General features: G+C 37.9%; 1 protein-coding gene across 1 annotated transcript; it reads right to left on the bottom strand.

The window, feature by feature from the left end:
- Nucleotides 1-2648: 2648 nt before the first annotated feature.
- LOC115268207 (uncharacterized) lies at nt 2649-18485 on the bottom strand. The gene is made up of 8 exons (XM_029876264.1): nt 18458-18485; nt 17404-17407; nt 13723-13760; nt 13330-13664; nt 12913-13272; nt 12142-12844; nt 4819-5202; nt 2649-2755 (listed from the first exon to the last, which is right to left on the bottom strand). Exons 1-8 carry the CDS (start codon nt 18483-18485, stop codon nt 2649-2651), a joined length of 1959 nt encoding a protein of 652 aa, XP_029732124.1.
- Between the last annotated feature and the right edge of the window lie 5308 nt (nt 18486-23793).

The raw sequence follows: 23793 nt of genomic DNA, 5'->3' as shown, positions 1-23793 counted from the left end.
ATCATAACAGGTGGGAAAAATGACTCCAAAAACTGATCAACAAACCACAACAAACGTTAAACAAAAAATTGTTGTTGTTTTCGCATTTGACAGTGGGCGCTATTTACTAGCGCCCAGGACATCCTGTCTACCATGATTCCAATGCATTGATATAGGCCGTGTCAGGGGCCTGCAGTAGTCCGTTCGTATGGGAAACGATTTACTACAGCTGTCGTACGTCATGTTTTCCTTTCGAAATTGCACGACCCTGATTGCAACGACTTCATATTATTGGCGGGTAGTGAAGATGAATTCTGTGATGATCTAGAAGTAATTTCTAAGATGAAACAATAAAACCATTGTATAAAACTTTTCTTTCTACAAGGATACTTTTTTTTAATTTCTTTTTATTTGTGAATTTTAACTTAGGCTAATTCTTCACACAAGGGTACAATGAACTAAGCAAGCTGTTACTGAACCGTTACAAGCCTAATCTGGCTCACGCTACAGTAGGTTTTCAAGACTACTTTTGAAGTTCTTTTATGGAAATTGAATTGTCACTTGGGAGAGGTTTGATGGGGCTCCAGGGTATTTTAGAGGGTTTCAGGGGGTCTCAAGGGCGTTTCAGGTTTTGTATAGGGATTTCTAAGGAGAAGGGGAGTTTCAGAAGGTTCAAGGAGCCTCATATGTGTTACAGGGTGTCCCAGGGGTGTTTAAAGGGATCTTAGGGACGCGTATGTGGGTTTCAGGGGATCCATGGGGTCACAGAGGTGCTTCATGGGTCTTCAGAGCCGCTTCAAGAGGTCTAAGGGGGTCTCAAGGGCGTTTAGGTGGTCTCAGGTGCATTTTAGGGGGTTCAAGGGGCTTTTAGGGAGGTCCCAGCCAACACGAACTCGCAAATGATGTAGAATAGGATCCTAAGTGGAGGCCATATGCGTACATGCTTCCATGCTTAACCGCGTGGGACACAAATAACAAGAAGAAAGAAATTGTTCTAAAACCTTAGCATTATTCAAAGCTTCCATTTTCTTTCTAATTCTTCTAGACGACCTACAATTGCTGCCTACGTCAACTGCGCGAGGCAATCGGTGGAGGCTACATTATCAGCGTCAGGATAGAAAACCCGAATCTGGGATCAACTCTAGTCAACACCTTGAACGACGTTGTTGACGTCGTAAACTGTCCACTAACTGCGGTTGTACAGAATCTCATAGCACAAGGTTTGAGCTCCCGGAAAATCGCTCTCGATGTGCCGCTTGCACCGGTGATAGTATGTATTAGTGAAAAATGCTAACATTGTGAAAGAAATAACAGAGACAATTTTCATTATTATTTTGAAAGGGTTGCCCAATTGACGTGAGTTTCCTGCAAAACATCTCCAGCACGGTACGCTGCCTGAACCTGTTTGGAGCTATTCTTCAACTCGATCGCGATGACTACAACAACGTCTGTGGCGAAGGATCGTTTCCACTGCTGAAAAAGTTATCAATCCTGCTGGAAGAGAAGGAGCCTTGCGACTTCGATGGATTTATTCCGAATCCGCGTGATCGATCGCAGTTCTTCAGCTGTGTCAATGGAGAGTAAGTTCCAGTTGATCAATCCCGATTCAAAATCATCACCGTTGTTTTGAAATACTTTTTTTTCGTAGTTATGTTCTTCACCAGTGTCCTCAAGGGCAACTATTCGATCGGATGAATGGCACATGCATTCCATTCCTGCGAATTCTTTGTAACGAAACTGCCTGCACGTTTACCGGTCCCGTTCAGATCACCAACGACACGCAGTTCCTACCGGTGCCGATACCCTTCCCGACCGATCACCTTCCGCCACCGAAACGGCGTTGCAACTATGGCGATCAGCTGGAGGCGCTGAAGAAGCTGTTGAATCTGTCCGGAAATACTACCCTTCAGGAGGCTTTGGAGGGGTTGAAAAAGTTAAACGATTCTATGGGAAATGTGGTGGTTGTGCTGAACGATACCGATAGAACGTTCGGAGGTAGCAGTGGTGCCATCACCAATAATCAGAACAATATGGATCAGCTCAACGAGAGGTTAGGGGTTTTGGAAGCGTTGCTCAAAACGATTAGTGATCTGATAAAACGAGTGACTGGTCTGGATCTTGGGCTGTTTGGTGGTGCGTCGGGAGGAGGTGGATTGGGAGGCTTGCCGGTAGATACGAGCATACTTCCATTGGGAAAATAGCATTAGTTACTTGTTTTATTGTTTACGATGTTCATAATATAAATACATGTTGTTAGATGCTGTACGTTGTGTATCTTTGTTTCATTTGAATAGAGAATGCTTTTTTGTTCTAGAATAAGGTGAGGTTGGTTTACATGCGCCTTTGAGTGATGATTAAATTTTGATCCAGAATATTTCAATTTCAAGAAAAATTACCTACTCGTAAGAGTTTACCTATCCTTTCGGAAGAACTTATTCTTGCCCTCAAGTTACATTTTCAAGGTTCATAACGCGTTCAGCTCATCTGACAACGGATACTAGCTTCTAGGTATAAGCCGGTCTGCATTATTCGTTCCTCTCAGCCGGCTTGTTCAAAGCGGAAAAGTTGTTACTTAAACCATCACTTCACCACACCACCCGATATATATTCTGTTTGTTGCCGTTGTTGTTGTTGGTGGCGTTACACAAGCGTTTCCATCGTCGCAGTTATCATTTGGTGTGGGAAAGTTTTTGCATAAACTCTGGAAAGTTGTTTCCGCTATCGGCGCTGATGGTGCTTGTTGTAGCTCGATGGTCGTCGTCGCTCGCATCACGTACTTGAAGAGTTGGTACAGTTTGCTTCATTTCGATAATTTGTATGACGTGGTTTATTGCACTTCTGGTAGCTGAACGAAGGCGTCTATGACGTTAGCACCGTTGATGATGATTTATTTTTAATTATTTCAAATATTATGATTGGAATGCATCAATTGGCGTTAAGCATCCATTCAATCGAGAGTAATTTATGCATGCTTTGCCAAAGGGTTATGGATATATTATTATTTAGCCCATATGGTTCTGTTTTGACACATCCGGTTATAATCATCAAAGATATCCGATGCATGCTAGTGCGCAACTTTTCTGGGCCCATCTTGTTGAGTTCAGTTGCGATATTATCCTTACCAGCTGCCTTGTTGGTTTTGAGCTAGTGAATCGCTTTGGGAATCTGGAATATTTTGGGATACCAAGTTCTTACAGTTTAGAACAATCCAATCTTTGACACACATGTTTATTATAGTTCTTTCCGCTATCACTCCCCGAATCTAACTTCTTATCAAACTCAACGCTCCCTATGTTCTCCCGAACATAACACTTTATGCTTAGAGTCAAACCCTAGGTACAGCTTCGTTAACATTCTTCAGCGTGGTAGTTGGATCATTTCTGTCCTCTGCTGCACTGGCGTAGTCGTTTCCTCCGTTGTTGTGATCTCCCGTGACTACGTTCACCACGCGAGCTGTTCATCGAAGTGCTGCTTCCACCTTTCGATCACCTCACGACCGTCCGTCAAGATGCCACCGTCCCTATCCTTGCATATTTGGGCACACGGCACGAAGCCATTGCACAATGGTCCACGAACCAGATTAACGAGGAAAGATGCATTCAGCGCCTTCAAATGATTTTTTAGACAAATATGGTATTCTTCAAAGTTGTTCCTAAAAATAAGGTCTTCTTTTCAATGTACATGAAAATTGGGGTGGTCCATTTTTTCAAAGAAATTGGAAACCAAACTTTTCTATTTGCAAGAATAACTATATACATTCTTCGGAAAAGTTGTAAATCTATCAATTTTGATCAAGTTTGCTGAAGACAGTTTTTATGTAGCTTTAAAATTGATCGATCTACAGATATTTTTTCTGAATTAGCTTAGGGTTGTTCAAGAAAAATCGGTTTTCTGGCATTAATTTTTTCAGTTTTGATTTTTCATCAAAGTCGCCCGAGAAACACTTGTAGAGCATTTGAAGACGCGTCGTTTTGTGCGCTGAGATGATCGTTATCTCTTTTGGTTCAATAGTTACAGGTGTTTTTCTTAAAAAATCATAGTTTTTTGAAAAGGTGATATGATGGGTTGGGGCAAACATAAAAAATATCTTTTGCCCGCATTCAAAAGAAGAAATGTTGTTATAAAACATATCAAAAAATAAGAAGGGTGTTATTTTTGTAACTCAAGTAAAAAATACTTGAAGGTGCCTATTTTTTCTAGAAAATCATCAATATCTTTTGAACGGTAGAGCGCGTTTTTGGAAGCTCCAAAAGTGGTTCTTTGACTACTTTGACGAGAAATGTGAAACAAAAAAGTTAAAGCAATAAAACGATTTGGTCGGAGTTCTGCTAAACCGAACCAAAGACCATTTTTTGAAAAACTGTGTTTTCTTTCCCATTAGATGAAAAATATGATGATCTACCTTCCATGTAAAAATTGTTGTAATCTAGGAAATAAAACCAGGTTTCGTTGAATTGGGAAGAACAAAAATGTTGTATTTGTTGCACTACGATTATTACACTTACTTCCAACACTCCTCCTCAAGAACAGAAGCTTTCCTATTTTCCAATTTTCTTTACAGCGTTAACTTATACAATTTCAACACTTACACATTCAATCGATAAAGATTTCCTTCTTTCCTTCCTACCACAATTATTGAATCTCCTTTCATGATATGGCATTCATTGGCACTAAAAACAACTGTAAAACCGTGTTTAGTGATTGCCGGTACTGACACTAGATTAACCGACAATCCGGGAACCACAATGACGTCCTGTAGCGCTACTGTAACAGAGCATCCCTTTCCATTATCCGCATGTACAGTAATTTTCCCCTTTGTATCACAGAGTACATTCTTACCATTAGCCAGGATAACGTTTTGTTTCTCCATTCTCGTAGTATCGTTCAGCAGACTCGAAGCTCCTGAATCTAAATACCATCCACCATGCGTCTCCTCCTTAAACGCTGCAAAGCATACGCTTCCGTGAAAAACTTCCTCCTCAATCGCTACTGCGGAACGCATTTTCGGCTTCACTGGAACTCTGGATGACTCATTCCGCACTTTCTTTAGCAGCTCACAGTTACGCATCACGTGGTTAGCACTTCCGCAAGCATAGCACAGGCGCTGTTCCTCTGAGCTCCTCGTCTGTTTTTGAAACACTTCCACTGCAAGGGCTTTCCGATCGATAAATTCATCACTTCGTTCACAAAACACTGTCGACTGGACCCACAACCTGTTGAAATCTAGGAAATAAAACCAGGTTTCGTTGAATTGGGAAGAACAAAAATGTTGTATTTGTTGCACTACGATTATTACACGAATGACATCTGATTGGAAAAAATCAAATATAATAGCCCATCTCCACGCCTACTCTGTTTCCGCACCGCTGCTGATGTTCTTGCTTACACTTACTTCCAACAAAAATCCAGTAATTCTGACAGCTCTTCGTGGAGTAAATTCAAAATTTCAGTTTAGCAGAACATACAGAAAATTAAATTGCATCCAACCAGAGTGAACTGTTAACCATTCCATAAAATCAGCGAAATATTTTAGTTTTGGTCCAGATGATGAACATTTCAAGTTCTAATCGACTCATAGTAACAATCTGTGAGAGAATTTAACAGGTAATTAAAAATACGGGTGTTGGAGGATCCAATTATGTTTCGATGGCGTTGATCGCCATTTTTCCAAATCACATTCAGCCAGACCGAACCAAATCCACTGCATTTATAAATCAATTTATTCTCAACAATACAAAACTCAACTGGTTTTAAATACATGCGTTATGTCGATACACCTCATACTGATAATTAAACCCAGAAGCCGTAATTGAACAACAAGGCAAATTAGAATAATATAGCTTAAAAAATAATCATACACTTGGTTCACTTTGGCTGATCGAAAAATGGCGTTTTCACGAAAACCGTCCTTGAGAAGAAAGTCTAAAACTTGATTAAGACATAACGACTGACCTTCAGCTAGGTAAAATGACCTAGAGGTAACGCGCTTGGTTATCACTTAAAAGATCCAAGTTAGAATCTCTTTCATATTTTCGAAAACTTTTTTGTGCTTAGTTCACTTTGGCAGAACATTTTAATGGTTTTCTTCGACCAGCATAAATTTGAAGCACACAAATTGCCCCACTTTCACATGGCAGGACGTCAGGACATGCATGGACATCATTTAACATAATCACTCTTGCTCTGTGCCTGCACACATGCACCGCCTATGAAAAAAAAAAAAAAAATATATGGGTGGGAAGAGCTGAGCTGGGCTGGGAGCGCATCCGCAGTTCATATTTCAAACTATTTTGAGACCTCTTTGCTACCATACTATACGTCTCCTCTCTGATTCATGTAAAGGATTGTGAGTGATATCGATTTCAATTTCATAGATACCGAAAAATCGAGATTTTTTTCACAATCCGACTGGTTTTCTCTGAAACAAAGAAACACAGTCAGCCACACTGAACTATAAACCATATCTCAATGTTTTTGTTCAGCCAGAGTGAACTGAGTGCAAAGTACTGAGAAATTATATGTTATTATATCAATTATTTCAAATAATTTACATGTAATCTTCATCTCTGATGGTTAATAAAGACTTGTGAGTTACATGTGTGCGAAAAAGTTTCAAATAATCTTAGCTGTTGTTTATTTCTGAGTGGTTGAACTTTAAGCTTAATTATCTCGGAATAAAGTTTTTGGCGCTTAGTTCGGTTTAGCAGAACACCGGCCATTTGTTCCAGCGTCACCCTATGAAAACTATGGGAAAATGCTCCAAATTTGGTCAAAACAGTTTAAACGCTTTCTTTAGAAATGTATTTTTTAATTTCTCAATCCATGTTATTCGGAATGCAGTCACATCCTTTGAAAACTCATTCGGCAATTCTTTTATGAATCACTTCTATTATTCCTTTGAGAATTCGTTAGACAATTTATTCAAGATTTCTTCAGTAATTTTTAAAAAAAATTTCCGGGACAGTTTCTTTCGGAATATCTTCGGCCATTCAGATGTATGCTTAGAAAATTTCTTTGAGAAGTTCATCAGCAATTCCATTGAAAATGTAACAGACAAATCTTTTACAGACATGTTCGAATATTTCTGGGAGACATTCCATTCGCGTTCGCCAGTTTTTTTTGTCTTTTTCGCGATTAGGCGGACGGTTCGGCCGGTGCTACGCCATCCGAATAGTTTTCCGCGGGTGAAAAAGTGTTTGTTCTGATTTGATTTTAATGGAAAGTTATTGGAAAGTGGTTTATTGAAATTAAAGAGAATTGTGAAGGATTATGAATTTAGTCCCGCGTTGCTAGCTGTTCAGCTGGGTACGCCACACACTACCCCATCCGGAGGGTACGTGATTGCATGCCGCTGCTCACAAACGGTGCCGAAAATCGGTTCGAGAGTGTCGAAATTTGTAGTCGTATCAGCGTTTGCCATCCGGTAGTTTGTCGGTTGTGAAATGAATGATTGTGGTGTGACTTTGAATGACTCCTGATTTTTTGTGTTTTTGTTCACGTGTGGTTGATGTGACACACCATAAGTGATGCGCGATAGGTACCAGAAAACAGTGTTGTCTCATATCCGATTCTATGAGCGATGTTGCGACCTTTGTTCTACGATTGATGACGGATGCTTGCGTGACGGAAGCACGGCGAGGAGCAATCCTGACTGCGCTGTTACGACGTTTCCATGGAGATGGCAGCGCTACCTTGGATGGTTTTCGGTGAGATTGTTCTGATCATTACTACTACGAATGGAACTAAATACGTGCCAGTTTCGAAGATTACCTTTGAAGCAGGAAGTGTGTTTGCAATATCATTATCCATTTGATAACGGTAATGCACATATGCGGGGCTTGTTGTAAGTGAAAGTGACCTCGGAATGGACGTGAGTAACCAGACATTCTGAAACGGGTCACTGGATCCCAACAGAGCTATCACCTTTCAACTCCCGGGCTAAAGATGACTTCAGATTGTAGTGTGAAATTCAGAAAAAAATCATACATACAACTGCAGACATCTTTCTTCCATAATACCACTGCCGGACAGTGGGAGTTGAATTGTATATACACACACACACACATGTTCGAATATTTCTGGGGGAACTCCTCCGGTATTTTTTTCGGTAATTTCTTCTGAAATTTTTATAGCAAATTTTTTGGAAGTTTCCTTTGGAACATGCTTTGAAAAACAAATCTTCGCAAGTACTTTCAGATTTCTTTCGGACATTCATTTTGAATGTTCTTGGAAATTCGTTCGGTAATTATTTTCGGAGTTCTTTTAATTTATTCAGAAACTCCTTTTATGATTTCTTCAAAAATTCCTTTAAGAATTTCACTGGCATTGACTTTTTATATGGAAATTTTTACAAAAGCTCCTTTGGAACGAATTTTGCAATATATGTTTCGACTTAATTTTTTTTTCAAGAATTCCTTTGTTATCTATCTATATAAATAAAAATTAAATGGTGTTTGTATGTCACGAATAGGCTCGGGAACGGGTTAACAGATCGGCTTGATTCTTTCACTGTTGCCTTCCGCCAGGGCTCCGACGTGTTCGTACGAAAAAATAATTAGAAAAAGTGACCGGGAAGGCAAGAAAAACGGGAAAATCTGAAATTCCATTTTGAGGGGCATTTCTTCATGGAACCGGATGTCATAAAACAGAGTAGGCAGGCAGGACGACGTTTGCAGGGACTGCTAGTTTATTATACATATGTAGTTTTTTTGACAACTCTTTAAGAAAGTTCTAATGTAATTCAACCAACAATTCCTTTACAAATTTCTAAGGAAGTTTTCGGGATTTTTTTTTAATTTTTATAGGATCTTTTCGAGAATTCTTACGCAAATTGATTTGGCATTGACAATTCTTTTTTCAAATATCTTCGGCTCTTCTTTTGAAAACGCAATTCCTTTGTTAATTTTTTGACCAAGCCCAATTGGGATTTTCTGAATTTCCAATGCAATGGCCGATGATATTCACAAAAAAAAGAATTTCCGAAAAAAAACATTGAAATGTAAAAATAATTTTTATATAGTTGTCTGAAAAAAGTTATTGATCTGCGGCATTTTTAAAGGAAATCCTTGCTTTGAAATATTTGAAGAATATTTGGACGGAATCACTAAAGAATTTTCGAATCAAATTGCTGCACCTTAAGTGCAGAACACGTTTCAAAGCTTTTCAAGGCGTTTTAATGCGTTTCAGGGCGTTTCAGGTTTCACAGGAATTTTAGGGGCTTCAGGTAAATTTCACGGAGGCTTAAAAGGGGTTTTGAAGGCATTTCAAAGCGTTTCAAGACGTTTCAGGGAGTTTGTATGCGTTTTAGGGCGTTCTAGGAGGTTTCAGGGGAGTTTTAGGGGGTTTCAGCGGCTCGCAGGTGAATTTATCGTAGGTTTCAAAGGGGTCTCAGAAGCGTTTCAAAGCGTTTCCGGGCGTTTCAGCAGTGAACATTCAGTGAATATGATTCTTAGTCGTAAATCTCTTAGACACAATTAAATACGTTAGTAGATCCGATGACCTATACTCAGAGAAGTTCTTGGAGATCCTCAAGCTGACAATGAACTCTTCACTTGATAGCACATAGCTACATGAGGCTGTGTAAGCATATATTTCATTCAAAATGCTCCAATAGATAACTGATTACACTTGTAGATCAGATGGCCTTAACTCCAGGAAATTCTCAGATATTCCTATTCAACAATAGAACTCAACACTTGATAGAACATCAGTGTACGCAGAATATGCCACCGCAAGCGAAAAATAGGCAACAAAGAAGGCACGGCAACAACGCTTTGTTTTTTCGTTAGCAGATAATGACAAAATCGCTTCCGAGTTTGTTCACAACAAAAACGGAAGGAATATTTGTCTCGTTCTATTCACTTCGTGATTTTCGCATTGTTTTATAACTGAAACTCAACTCTGAGGTTTCCAAGAGTCTTATTTCGTCCAAATGCTTATGAATTCGATCATGTGGGTCGAAAATTTCAGCAGAAAAGCCGAAATATCAGCACACGCACGGCAAGCGATCCTTGTTTTATTACTCTCATCGCCTTTGTTACGGAGCGCCTTTGTTACCAACATGCATCGCTTAGGACAAAGCGTTTGTTTTTCGGCGTGATCCGTTTTTCATACCCTGTAGAACATAGATGCCTGGGGTTGTGTGAGTATATACCTCATTCTTAATGCTCTTAGATACAACTAGTAGTCCTCGTAGATACGATGACCTATACTTAAGGGAGTTCTTGGAGAACCTTTAAGATCATTGGTAGATCCGATGACCTATACGCTAGAAAATTCTTGAATATCCTCAAACTTACAACGAACTCACCACTTGACAACACATAGCAACAGGCTGTGTAAGCATAAATTCCATTCATAATGCTCCAGTAGATCAATAATTACGCTTAGGGGTAGTAGGGGTAATTTGACCAATGGGGCAATTTGAGCACTACTGGGAAATCACCTAAAATCTTGTAATTTTAGCAAATTCACCTTACAGCTCTAATACTGATCTGATATTGGAGCGATTGAAACATTAGAACGAAGTAAATTAATTCCATAATTAGAAAAATAAAATTTAAAATTGTTGGCCAAATTACCCCGACGAGGGTTGAACAAAAACACCGCATAATACTTTCTTAATCTTAATCACTCTAAATACTAAATCCTTAAACACTAAACAATAACACTTAAACACTAAATACTTAACCCTCTAATACCCAATCCCGCCTTTAGACGGGGTATAGTTTGAGCATTTTTGTAATTTTTGTTTCGCGGATAATTAATTTTTTTATATTTTTGGCTGATATTTGGGACAATTCTGTATATCTCAAAATGATTTTTGGTGTCTTCTAAATCGTATTAACATTTTTTAAAAATCATTGTAAAATTGATGTTTTAGTCACCTTTTAGAAGTCATTGTATATTTTGTATTGAATCGCAACAATTAACATATTTTAAGTTTTTCCTAAATCATACTATCATAGTAAAATATTTTAAGGGAATCGAATACACTCTAAAATTATTTTCCTTAAAATTACATGGAAAATAAAGTTTGCTATGAAAAAAAATAAAAATAAAAATAATTCAACAATAATCATAAAATCTCAAAATGTTTTCGTCTCAAAAAATCCGTCTCCCAAATAGGCTTCCAGGAAAAATATAAAAGTGTCGGGATGTTCAAAAATAAAAATTAGAAAAATCATAAACCGAAATTCACAAAATCCAGAATTAAAAAGAATCATCTTCTAAAAGATGTTTGAAACGATTTTAGATGACGAAAAATGATATTTATATCAAAATCAAAAATTTGGGTATTAGAGGGTTAGCCTTGTTGCAGTCTTGAGTACTTTTATTTTTCAAATTGACATAGATTTATTGGCATTAAACTTAAATTACACTTAGGGTCTTGTACCATTTGGGCATTTTTGTACAGTGTTAGATACTGTATGTGCCTAAATCTATACAAAATTTCAAGTCAATCGGTTTGCAATTGACTTAGTTATAGCTTCAAGTGCCCAAAATAGGTACACCTGCCCAAATGGTACATGACCCTATACAGAATATGTTCGCAAAGTTTTATTATAATCGATCGTTTTGTTACCAAGATGTCATGCATAGAGCTCAAAGGAGCAATACTAAATATTTTACTTCTTAATATGTACTTGTCAGTGGCCAGTGGCGTAGCCAGAAATTTACTCTGGGAGGGGTTTTCGACGATCAATGAAAACTTTTTCTATTTGACGTAAACAACAATGAACAATGAGGTGAAGTACATGAAATTGGAGACGTAGACGTATTTTGGACACAGCAACGCGCCAATTTTTTTTGGACACTTACGACAAAAACAAATGGAAGTGTCCAAAATATATCGGCGTAACGCTGTGTCCAAAATACGTTGGTTCCCCTAGTGTTCAAACAGCGGCGCAGTCGAAAATTTTTTTCGTCAAAGGGTGTTTTATACTGAAAATTTGTTCCAAAAATTTTGGGTCGGGGGGGGGGGGGGGTTTAACCCTCAAACCCCACCCCCCGTCCGTGGCTATGACACTGATATTTGTCTTATACCTAAGCAGTTCAAAGCAGCATTTTCTGATTTGAGTTAGCAGTACTATATAAATGTTTTAGGAGCTACTGGAAGTTTTATCCCAGTATCATGATTTTCCGGAGCTGGGTGAAAATGACCTTCCAAGGTATCCATCAATGAATGAACTGCATCTGTTTCTTCGTGTTTCTTGATTTCACTCGTTCCAGTATCTGCAATGTGATGCTCCTCAGCTATTTTATCGACTTCTTTGTCAATCAACTCGAAACTATCATTATTGGTTCCTGGATTGAACCCGTCTCCATTGCCTTCGTCAACAGTTGGATTCTTCGGTTCCGGTATTGGTTCCGGTACATCCCGTGCACTGGAACTACCATCTCCAGTTTTCGTATTCATGAACGATATCACTACATCTACTAACTTATATAGAGCGCGTAGCAGAAGGTTTGCAATTTTCTCGAATAGATTGGATGACTTTTCCAAATGTTCAATGGCCGATTCTAAGCGGTTAATTTCATCGTTGAGACTGTGGCTATTGTGATGGTTTACAATGTTTGTTTTACTCTTTTCTTCACGCGAATGTTCATCATCGTGTTGTGCTGATAGAATTTCATCTACGGCATTCAATAACGGGTATTTCTTGTCACCACACAATCCCGTGCTATCATCGTAATGCAATAAGATGGATACTCCTTTCAAACCATGCTTGATGCATTGATGAGCTCGTTGCTTTGCCGCGTCCTTGTTATCGTAGATCAGTTTTGATTGTCCATCAAAGAGTAGACACCGACGATCGCTATTCCAACTGCAGAAACTCTTACTTTGATCACGCAGCTCACAAACCTTGAATTGGGAAATATTTTTATTACTCTAATAAAAGACCAGAATTTATTTGAACTTCTTCCAATTACCTGACTGTACGGTATCAATCCTATGATAGCACACCTTTTCAAAGGAAACTCGTGTCGCTCCGAAGGATTCGTTACAATTCCGGCTGTTTGCAGCCCCAAAACAATTTTCTCCGGAGGAAAACCTCCTGCCACTAAGCGATCGATCGCTGCATCGGAATACTGTCTAATAAGAAACTCCCCATCATCTTGATTGCCGTCAGTGAAAGAGTCATCCCTGGATGTCACGACGAAATCGGCATACTGGATAATGGAATTGGCCAACGGCCCGGTTGTAAAGCGTTGTACATCCAGCGATAAGGAAATGATGATTTTGGATTTTAGCCGTTGCCTTAGCCGTTCCAAAAACTGACTGAAGATGATCTGATGAGTTAAGAAACAGAATTAATATCAAATAACCTGAGAGTCTTTTCTACCCACCTGATCGGCGAAATCCAACACGAATGCATTAAAATCCAAATCCACTCCATCGTACAGATCATCCCGCACACAATGTTCTATTTCGTGACACAACTGCTCACTGCCTTCATCCACACGGAGTTCGAAGGGATTCACGCTCAGTGGAATCGAAAGCAAAAGCTTCGCGTGGGGTGCCATCTGCTTAAGCTGGGACAATTTATCTCCAGTGTACGGTTGGAAGGGCTTTCTTCGTTCGCAAAAGTCATCGCACACAACGACGTAGCTGCACTTTCTCAGTTGGGATTGAAGTGATTCGTCAAGATCGGAACGGAGTCGCAAGTAGCATACGATAGATCCTGGAAGATAACGGGGCGATTAGATTTCAAAATAAGCACTAAATTAAAGAACTCTAACCTCGCACTTGATGACTACATGCTATGCCAAGTAGACGTGTGCGCCGCCGCGCCGCGCCGCCGTCGCCGACGATTTTTCCACGCCGCCGCCGCCAGTTAAATTGACTCGGCGCGCCGCTGTTCATATTTTTCCACGCCGCCGAACAAAATTTCCCGCGCCGATGAGAAATTTTTTATTTATTTATTTATTTTTTTTTATTTATCTTCGACATAATAAAAATATCGCACAGACAAAATTAACTTATCTACTAATTCTTAACTTAAAAACATTCTTCGAAATTCCAAAGTCAAACATTGAGGCTACTTCATTGAAGCGTGTACAACAAACGTCTAGAGGGTTGTTCATTCCGTATGTAGTGCGGTGAAACGAACGGCGAAAAAAATCTGGCTGACGAGTTTCTCGGGACGGGGCATTGAATCGAAGCTTCTCAAGTATGTCTGCGCAGTCGACGTGGCCCGACAGGACATCAAACACAAACATTCGCTGTAGAAATGCACGTCTGCTTGACAATGTTGTTTTTCGCCAACACTTCACAAATCACCTATTTAAACCTAATATCAATTTTTAAACAGTTTCTATTGTTTTTTTCTTTTGCATATGTATTTTTCTGAAGTTCTTCTTGTCTATCTTTTGTAACATTTTTATGTGATTTACTTTAGTGATTTCTAACAGCAATATTTTGAAGATCCTCAACTATCCTATTTTAAGTACAAAGCGAGTTTCTTTTGTGCACCATAACGAATTATCAACAAAATTCTTTGCGGTTATCTAATAAGGTTCACAAACACATCCTCCTTCCTCCTACATATTCTTTGTTTATCTCTTGGAAGATTTTCATGGCAATTTACGAATGACATTCTTGAAGGCATATATTCCATTCAATCTTCAGAAATTCCTAGAGGACCCTCCAGAAATTTCACCATGAGTTCTTCTAAAAAACTCCATGCTTAAGAAACTCCCCCATGGATTATTTCAGAAAATTTCTCCAGGAATTCTTTCAGAAAACCACCCATGGATTCCTAACAATCTAACAGCGTTTTATTTTTTGAAAATAAAAAGTCCAGAATACTTTCAGGAATTTCTTCAAGAATTCTTCAAAAAAAAAAAAATCTAATGTTCCTTCAGAATTATTTTTTAGAGATGTTTTAAGTTCCTCCATAAATTTTCCAAAGAATTTCTATGAAGAAATTCCATCGATAAGGTCACGCAAAAATGTCCATTTTCAGTACCATACCCCCTCCCTCTTCCTTATATGGTACACTTTTTGTATACACACTTAAATTAATTCGCCGACCTCAGCAAACGGATTGCCGAGAATCCAACAGCCGAGAATCCGGTAATATTTTTTTCTGAATCTCGGTAAAAGTTTTACCGAGATGTCGTTGAAACTTTGCCGAGATCTCGGTAATCCAACTTTTTACCGAGATCTCGGCAAAGTTCACCGAGACTCGGTAACGGTTTACCGAAATCGCGGTAAAATTTTTACCGAGAATCAGTAAATATTTTCGCTGTTGGATTTTCGGTAAACCGCTTACCGAGATCAATTTCTGAATTTAAGTGTGTAGGACTCCTCTGAAATTATTACATTCTTCGGAACCTCAAACGCTCCTCAAAGCGAGGCGTAACTTATGGACGTTCGTCCTTCAGAAATAACTCCAGAAGTTATTTACACCCAATCCCAGGGTTCCTTGAGGAATGCCTCTATCGGATACTCTGAAAATTCTTTTAGGGCTTCTTCTATAAATTTCTTTATGGAGTGTCTCCAGGACATTCTTCAGAAATTCTTCCATGATTTTGTTTTGTGATTCCAGTAGATATTCTTTCAGCGATTTCTGAAAAAAAAAATCATATAGGGTCTTGTACCACTTGGGCAGGTGTACCTTTTGGGTACTTGCCTCTATAACTAAGTCAATTTAAAACCGATTTATTTGAATTTTTGTATAGAGCTAGGCACCTACAGTATCTAACTCTGTACAAAAATTCAAATCAATCGGTTTGAAATTGACTTGGTAATAGAGGCAAGTGCCCAAAATAGGTACACCTGCCCATATGGTACAATACCCTAGTTCACGTATTTCACCAGTAATTCCTCCTGCAATTCTTCCAAGGATACCATTAAGATTCTTTAAGAAATTAAGAAAACTTTTCAATAACAATTCTTAGAAAGTTTTACATAGGGGAAATTACCTATTCTCGGCCGCTTTGTTCTCTTCGTCTTTGTTTTTTTTTAAACCTATTGAACTCAGAGTTGGTCTCAAATCATTCCCAACTATGCTGAATTATATGGCCAAGTTTCAGGAAATTTGGCAGACAAAAACCTCCTGTGACGAAAAGAATGAACCTTTCGATAATACCCATTGTCACCCTATATTCCTTTGGAAATTTTTAGGAACCTTTGCCGAAGTTAGAGTTATTCTCCTGACACTTTTTCAGGGTTCTTTTTAAACTATGTTCATGAACTCGTTCGGGAATTCTATCCGGACATCCTCCATGAATTTTGCTAAAAGATTTGTCTTGGATTTTTTCTAACTGGAATTCCACCAAGGGTTTCTGAGGGAGAGTTTCCAGAAATTTCTTTGGCAACTCCTTCTAGAATTATTTCTGAAAATTCCTTGAGATTCTTTCACATAATCTTCAGGAATTAGATAAACAATTAATTCAAAAATTCCTCCAATGACTCTTTCAGAAATTCCTTCATGGATTCCATCTAAAACCTAATAAAGAATTCCATCTGAAATATCACTTAAGACTCCTTCAGTAGTTCAATGATTTTTCATGAATGCCAGAAAGAGATTACCTCAAACATTTTTCAATGATTTTCTTTCAAGGAATCCCTTGGAAAATATCGTCAGGGGTTACCGAAGAAATGCCTAGAAGGTTTCTCTTTGGAATGCCTCCTGCGGATCTTTCAGAAATATTTCCTGGGATTCATTTGGAAATTCCTCCGGGAATTCTTTGAGATGTTACACCACAGATATTTACAGAAGTATTTTATGAAATTTCATAAAACATATAGGAGTCATTCTTGGAGGGTTATCTGAAAGAATTTCTATAGAAATGTTTAAAAATTTCCTGATGAGATTTAATCGTTGGAGAAGCTCCTGGAAAAGTTCTTGAAGGAGCTCCTTAGATTCACCACAGAAGTTCAATTAATTGGACGCAGTGGTTTAATTTCCCCAACAGGGTAAGAAAAAAAAACTCCTGAGATGGAATTTTCTGAATTAAATCACGAAGAAGTTTCTGGAGGAATCCTTGAAAGCAATTCAACTGGAATTCATGAAGAAATTGTAGACAAAGGTACCAAAAAATCCTTGAATAAATCCCGAATGAATTGTGAAAGGATGATTTGGAACAAACCCTGGAAGGACTCCTGAACATACTTCTGGATTCTTAATAAAAAATCTTGCACAATGTCTGCATGATATTAGTGAATAAAACTCCCTGATACAATTTTCCTAGAAGAACTTGTGAAGTATTCATAAAGGAATCGCAAAAGAAATGTCCTGGAGAATGCTGTGCAGTAATTCCAAGAAGAGATATTCTTGAGATATTCCTGGAGAAACGTCAAGAAATAAATCCTGAAGTGATTTATTAAGGAACTTATGGAAGCATCTTTGGAGGGTTTTTTAAGGGTCACTGGAAAAACAAATTCTGAAAGAATCCATGAAGGAAGGATTCTATAAATCTCTAGAGAAGTTTGCGATCCCAAACATGGAGGAATATTCGAGGATCTTCCAGGATGCCCCCTGGAGGAACTTCCAGAAGAACCTTTTGAGAGTTTTTCTGGAGGAATGCATGATAGAATCCTTCGAGGAATTCGTGAAAAGAATCCAAACAGAACTCCAAAAAAAATCAGATTTTACCATGACAGCACTGATCTAACCCATTCGTGACGAACCAGCACAATTGTGCTGTTGAGCGGTACCAGTTTTGCATATTTTTTTCATCTGTTTAGACTTTGTTTTATGTGATGTAAACTGTTTCAATGATTCAGCCATTACTTATACTTGTTTGTGCGTAAACAAACTTTTGTTTACGTTGCCTGTGCAATTTACTACAATAAGGTAAACAAAAAGTGGACAAAAACCGTAAAACATGAAAATGTTTTGTCTGTCGCATAATTTTAATTTCCGATTTATCTAGATAGTTAAAGGTTAAAGCTAGAAATCGAAAGATAAAGAGTAGTTCTTTCAAATGAGGTAAAATAATTGTTGTTTTGTTGGGAAATTCAAGAGTTCTGGAAAGCCAAAGTTGAGCCATTTGTATGGAGATTTCCATTTTTGCGCTCCGTCACAAAAGGGCTAAAATGAGTTTTAGAAAAAAAATATCCCAAGAAGAGAAGTGCGACGTTGTGAATTTCTATCGAGAGGAATCCTTTTATAAATATCCTGGTCAACATGCTCAAGGATTTTCTCTAAAACTTATAGCATAATTCTTGCAAGGATAGTTTTTAATTGAAATCTGTGATGTACATACTTTTACACAAGCGTTTACACTTTCACGCATAATAGATGAAAATTGTACTTAAGTACAGGAAATAAATTATTGTTTTTTATCGTTTTTTAACATTTCACTAAAAAATATGGTCACGCCGATTACGCCGCCGCCGCCGCCGCCGATTGGGGCGAACGGCGTGGCGCCAACGTCGCCGCCGCCACTGCTTCAAACGACTATAACCGCCGCCGCCGCTGAAAACTGCTTCGGCGCACACGTCTAATGCCAAGAAGGTGCAAACAAATTAAAAACTTCAACCACAGGTTCATAACTTCGAACGGTCGAAACGACAATAACCATTGATTGGAGATGCTGTTACGTTCTTGGTATTTATGGGGAACTGGCAAGAGAAGTCTTATCAAATTCCACGTGGCAAATGAAGCCATACGGCAGGTATAAGATAAGTCACATGGTTTATAGTTTATTATGCACTCTGTTGAAGTCATGTGCTATAGATGATTGTTTCCGCAAATGATGTATTTGGTTATGTGAGAGAGATTTTGAAGATGTGATAGATAGATAGATAGATAGATAGATAGATAGATAGATAGATAGATAGATAGATAGATAGATAGATAGATAGATAGATAGATAGATAGATAGATAGATAGATAGATAGATAGATAGATAGATAGATAGATAGATAGATAGATAGATAGATAGATAGATAGATAGATAGATAGATAGATAGATAGATAGATAGATAGATAGATAGATAGATAGATAGATAGATAGATAGATAGATAGATAGATAGATAGATAGATAGATAGATAGATAGATAGATAGATAGATAGATAGATAGATAGATAGATAGATAGATAGATAGATAGATAGATAGATAGATAGATAGATAGATAGATAGATAGATAGATAGATAGATAGATAGATAGATAGATAGATAGATAGATAGATAGATAGATAGATAGATAGATAGATAGATAGATAGATAGATAGATAGATAGATAGATAGATAGATAGATAGATAGATAGATAGATAGATAGATAGATAGATAGATAGATAGATAGATAGATAGATAGATAGATAGATAGATAGATAGATAGATAGATAGATAGATAGATAGATAGATAGATAGATAGATAGATAGATAGATAGATAGATAGATAGATAGATAGATAGATAGATAGATAGATAGATAGATAGATAGATAGATAGATAGATAGATAGATAGATAGATAGATAGATAGATAGATAGATAGATAGATAGATAGATAGATAGATAGATAGATAGATAGATAGATAGATAGATAGATAGATAGATAGATAGATAGATAGATAGATAGATAGATAGATAGATAGATAGATAGATAGATAGATAGATAGATAGATATACAAATGGACCCAATGTATTTTGAAGAATGGGTCGCAATATCTGTAAAGCTTAGAATATTTTTATTGTAGCGAATGCTCGCAGAATATTATCTACACCACTCAGAGCCTCAGAGTACAATTCTGATAACTTAGCAACATTCACTTGGTGATCTAGGTCATCCAAACTATTCTGGAGTTAAGACTTTCAAGCCCCACCCACCAACTCTACACGTGAATCTCTTTACTATATCGGTGTAGCTTCTCCAAAAAATCTTTCAGGAATTCCACCAGGAATTTCTTCAGATATTACTCTAAAAAATCTTCCATGAATTTCTCAAAGAATCTCTTTAGGTATTCTCCAAGATTTTTTCCAGGAATTCCTAATAGACCTCTGCCAAGAAATTCTTCAAGCATTCTTCCAGGAATTCTCCAAGAATTTCTTAAAGAATTTCTCCAGAAACCCTTTGAAAATCTTCCAGAAATTCTTCCAAAAATTACTCCAGAGATTCATCCGAGATTAGTTTCAGGCATTTCTCCAAAAATTTCTCATGTAGAAATTTTTCAAGGAAGTCCAACAGAAATTACCCAAGAATTCCTCAAGAAATTTCTTCATGAATACCTCCAGAATCCTTCAGGAAACCTTTAGTAATTCCTCAAGAAAATACTCCTGGGATGACTCTAACATTTCATCCGAGAATTCCTTCAGGGATTCCATCAGAAATTCCTCCAAAAATCCTTAAGGAATTGCGAAAAAAAAACTCCCGAAGTTACTCCAGGAACTCCTTCAGAAATTACTCCAGGATCTGTTTAGGGAATTGACGTGTTACACGACGCAGTCGATCGCATGGAGGGGTTGCTTATCGACATAAAGAATTCTCTAATAATTTCTTCTTTGAATTTCACCAGGTCCTCCAGGAATTGCTCGTATAATATCTCCAGGAATTCCCCCAAGAATTCCTCCAGGAATTCCACCAATAGTTCCGCAAGGAATTTCTCCAAGAATTTATCCAAGATTTCATCCAGGAATTCCTGCAAGACATCTGCCTAGAACTCTTGCAAGTATCAATTCCTCTAAAAATCCTACAGGACCTTCTCCAAGAATTGCACTAGGGGTCCCTCTTTAACTTCTGCCAAGAATCCCTTCACGGAATACCTCCCAGGATTGTTTCAAGAATTTCTTTCGTGAATTCATCCAGAAAATCTTCCAGAAATTCCTTCATGAACAGCTCCAAAATTCTTCAGTAAACCTACAGAAATTCCTCAAGAAAATACTCCTGGGACAACTCCAGGGATTCCTCCGAAAAATTCCTCCAGGAACTGCTTCGAGACTTCTTCCTAGGGTTTTTCCAAGAATTTGTTCTGGAATTAGTCCGAGAACTCTGTTAAGAATTCCTGAAAGAATCCAATCGGAAATTTCTCCAAAACTTCCTCCAGGATTTTTTCCAAGAATTTCTCCAGTCATTCCTCCAAAACTTTTGCTAAGAATTTTCCCAAGAATCCGTCCAGGAATTCTTCCAGAAATTTTTCAAGAAATCGAACAGAAACTCTTATAAGAATTTCTCCAAGGCCTGCTGCAATGCCTTTGTGAATTACTTCAGGAATACCATCAAGACTTCTTTCAAGAATTCCACCGAGAATCTCTCTAGAAATTTCTCAAGGAATTTATTGAATTTTTTTCATGAATTCCTTAAAGAGTTCCTTCAATAATTCTTCCAGGTATTTCTTGAAGAAATTTCTGTAGAAAATCCTGGAGGAATTATTGGAGTATTTTCTAGAAGAATGCATGTAGTAATTTGTAAAGGATTTTTGAAAGAATATCGTGGGGGAGTTCCTAAAGGAGTTCCTGAAGGATTTACTTGAGGAATTTCCGGAGGATTTTCGAAGTTATTTTTTGATTTTTTATTTTCTTGAGTAATTTATGGAGGAATTCCCGGAATACTCCTTGTAGAAATTTCTGGATTACTTCCTGGAACAATTCATGTCGGCAATCCTGAAGGAATTCCTGGAAAAATTGTTCGAGAAATTACTAGATGAATTTTTGGAGTATTTCCTTGAATATTTGTTGTAGGAATTTCTGGAGTATTCCCCAGAACAATTCCCAGATGAATTCCTGTAGTAATTCCAGGAGGAGTTCGTAGAGTTATTCCTGTGGAAATTCTCGAAGGAATTACTGAAGTACTTGCTGGACGAACTTCTGGAATACATCCTGGAATATATCCTGGAGGAATTTCTGAACGGATTCGTGGAGGAATTCTTAGCAGAAGTTTAGGAGGAAAAACTGGAGAAATTCTTGAAAAAAAAAACGCTGGATGTATTTTTGGGGAAACTTTTGGAAACATTTTTGGAGAACATCCTGATGGGATTCTTGGAGGGTTTCTGGGAAGTAACTTCCAGGTGGAATTCCAAGAAGAATTTACTCTAGAATTCCTGTAAGAGTTCCTGGAGAAATTCCAAGAGTAATTCCTGAAGGAATTCCCACAATAATTTCGGGAGGAATTTTGGGCGTAATTCCTCAACAATTTTGGGTGAAATTTCTGAGGAAATCCCTGAAGGAATTCTTGGACGAATTCTTAGAGTAAACCCAGGAATATTTTCTTGAGGAAGGTTTCCTGAAGCACTCTGGGGATATTCATGAAGAAATATCTGGAGCAATTCTTGAAAATATTTCCTGAAATATCCCTGGAGGAATTCCTGGAAGAATTTTTCGAGGCATTCTGGAAGAAGCTCCTGGAAGATTTCCTGAAGTAATTCCTGGAGGAGTTTCTGAAGAAATTTCTGAAAGTAATTTCTGATGAATCCCTGGAGTGAATTTTGGAAGAATTTGTGGACAATTTTCTGCAGGTTTCTGTAGAAATTCTTTGAGAAATTTCTGGAGAAATTCCTTGAGAGCTTCTAGGAAAATTTTATAGAGGAATTCTTGGAGGAATTCCTGAAGTAACTCTTGAAGGAATTCCTGGAGGAATTGGAAGTCTATGAGGTATTCCTGGAGAAAATCTTGGAGAAATTGCAAGAGGGATTATTTGAAGAATTTTTGGCATAATTTTTAGAGTAATATCCGAAGAGGTCCTTGTAGAAATTCCAGGTGGAATTCTTGAAGGGATTCATCAACAAATTCCTAGAGGGATTCTTGTAGGAATGTCTGGTGGAATTCTTGGAGGAACTCCTGGAAGAATTTTGGAGAAATTCATAGAAAAAATCCTGGAGGAATTCTTCCAGGAATTATTGGCAGAAATTGTTTGGAATTATTTGAGAAATTCTTGGCGAAAGTTTTAGAGGAATTCCTGAAGGATTTTTTAAGGGAACTACACCGATAAAGTAAACAGATTCAAGTGTAGAGTTGGTGGGGCTTGAAGGTCCTAATTCCAGAAAAGTTTGGATGACCTAGATCACCAAATGAACATTGCTAAGTCATCAGAACTGTACTCTGAGGTTCTAAGAGTAGTGTAGATTATATTCCGCGAGCATTCACTACAATAAAAGTATTCTAAGCTTTACAGATATTGGGTCCATTTGTATGCCAATGGACACCCAAATAGCAACACATAGAGATACTCGTAATATTATGAGGTGCAACAGACACAATCGTGAAAGAATTATGCCGATAGAGTGATCAAAACCAAGAGTAGAGCCTGTAGACTTTGAAGGTCCTAATTCCAGAATAGTTTGGAAAACCTGAAATATCCCATGAATGTTCCAAAACCATTATAGTTGTGCACTGAGGCTTCATCAGCAGTATAGACTACATTCCACGAATATGTTTCGCAATTTAGGCATGATACAGTATGCAGATATCGTAACCCAAACTTCAAAGTGTTTTGGAGGCCATTTGTATTTCACGGAATGTCCGAGTTGCTACGAGTTGCTCGTAGCATTACGGGGTCTAATGGGTATCAACGTGACCAAATTTCTTGATCAGTGTGAACATAAATGATGGTATATGTTGTAGATCTTAAGAAAATGAATTCCAGAATAGTTTGGATGACCTAGATCACCCGGTACATGTGCCATGAATTTTCTAGGAGTGGTTTGAGGCTTTCTGAGTACCGTAGACTATGTTTTGTGATGATTCAACGTGTATAAAATTGGGTATAGGATGTTGGATTTGTGACACAAATTTCGAAGTACTTTGGAGGCCTTAGAATAGCTCTGGGGACAAAACTTCAACAGACTATGATGGGTAGAAATACATTGCATGTCAAGGATCAGTGAAAACTATTAATTATTAGCAAAATGATGAAATTTGAGC

Source organism: Aedes albopictus, chromosome 3 (genome assembly GCF_035046485.1).
Source record: "Aedes albopictus strain Foshan chromosome 3, AalbF5, whole genome shotgun sequence".
Taxonomy (NCBI): Eukaryota; Metazoa; Arthropoda; class Insecta; order Diptera; family Culicidae; genus Aedes; species Aedes albopictus.
Note: the sequence above shows the minus strand (reverse complement) of the source record. Positions and strands in the feature narration are given on the sequence as shown.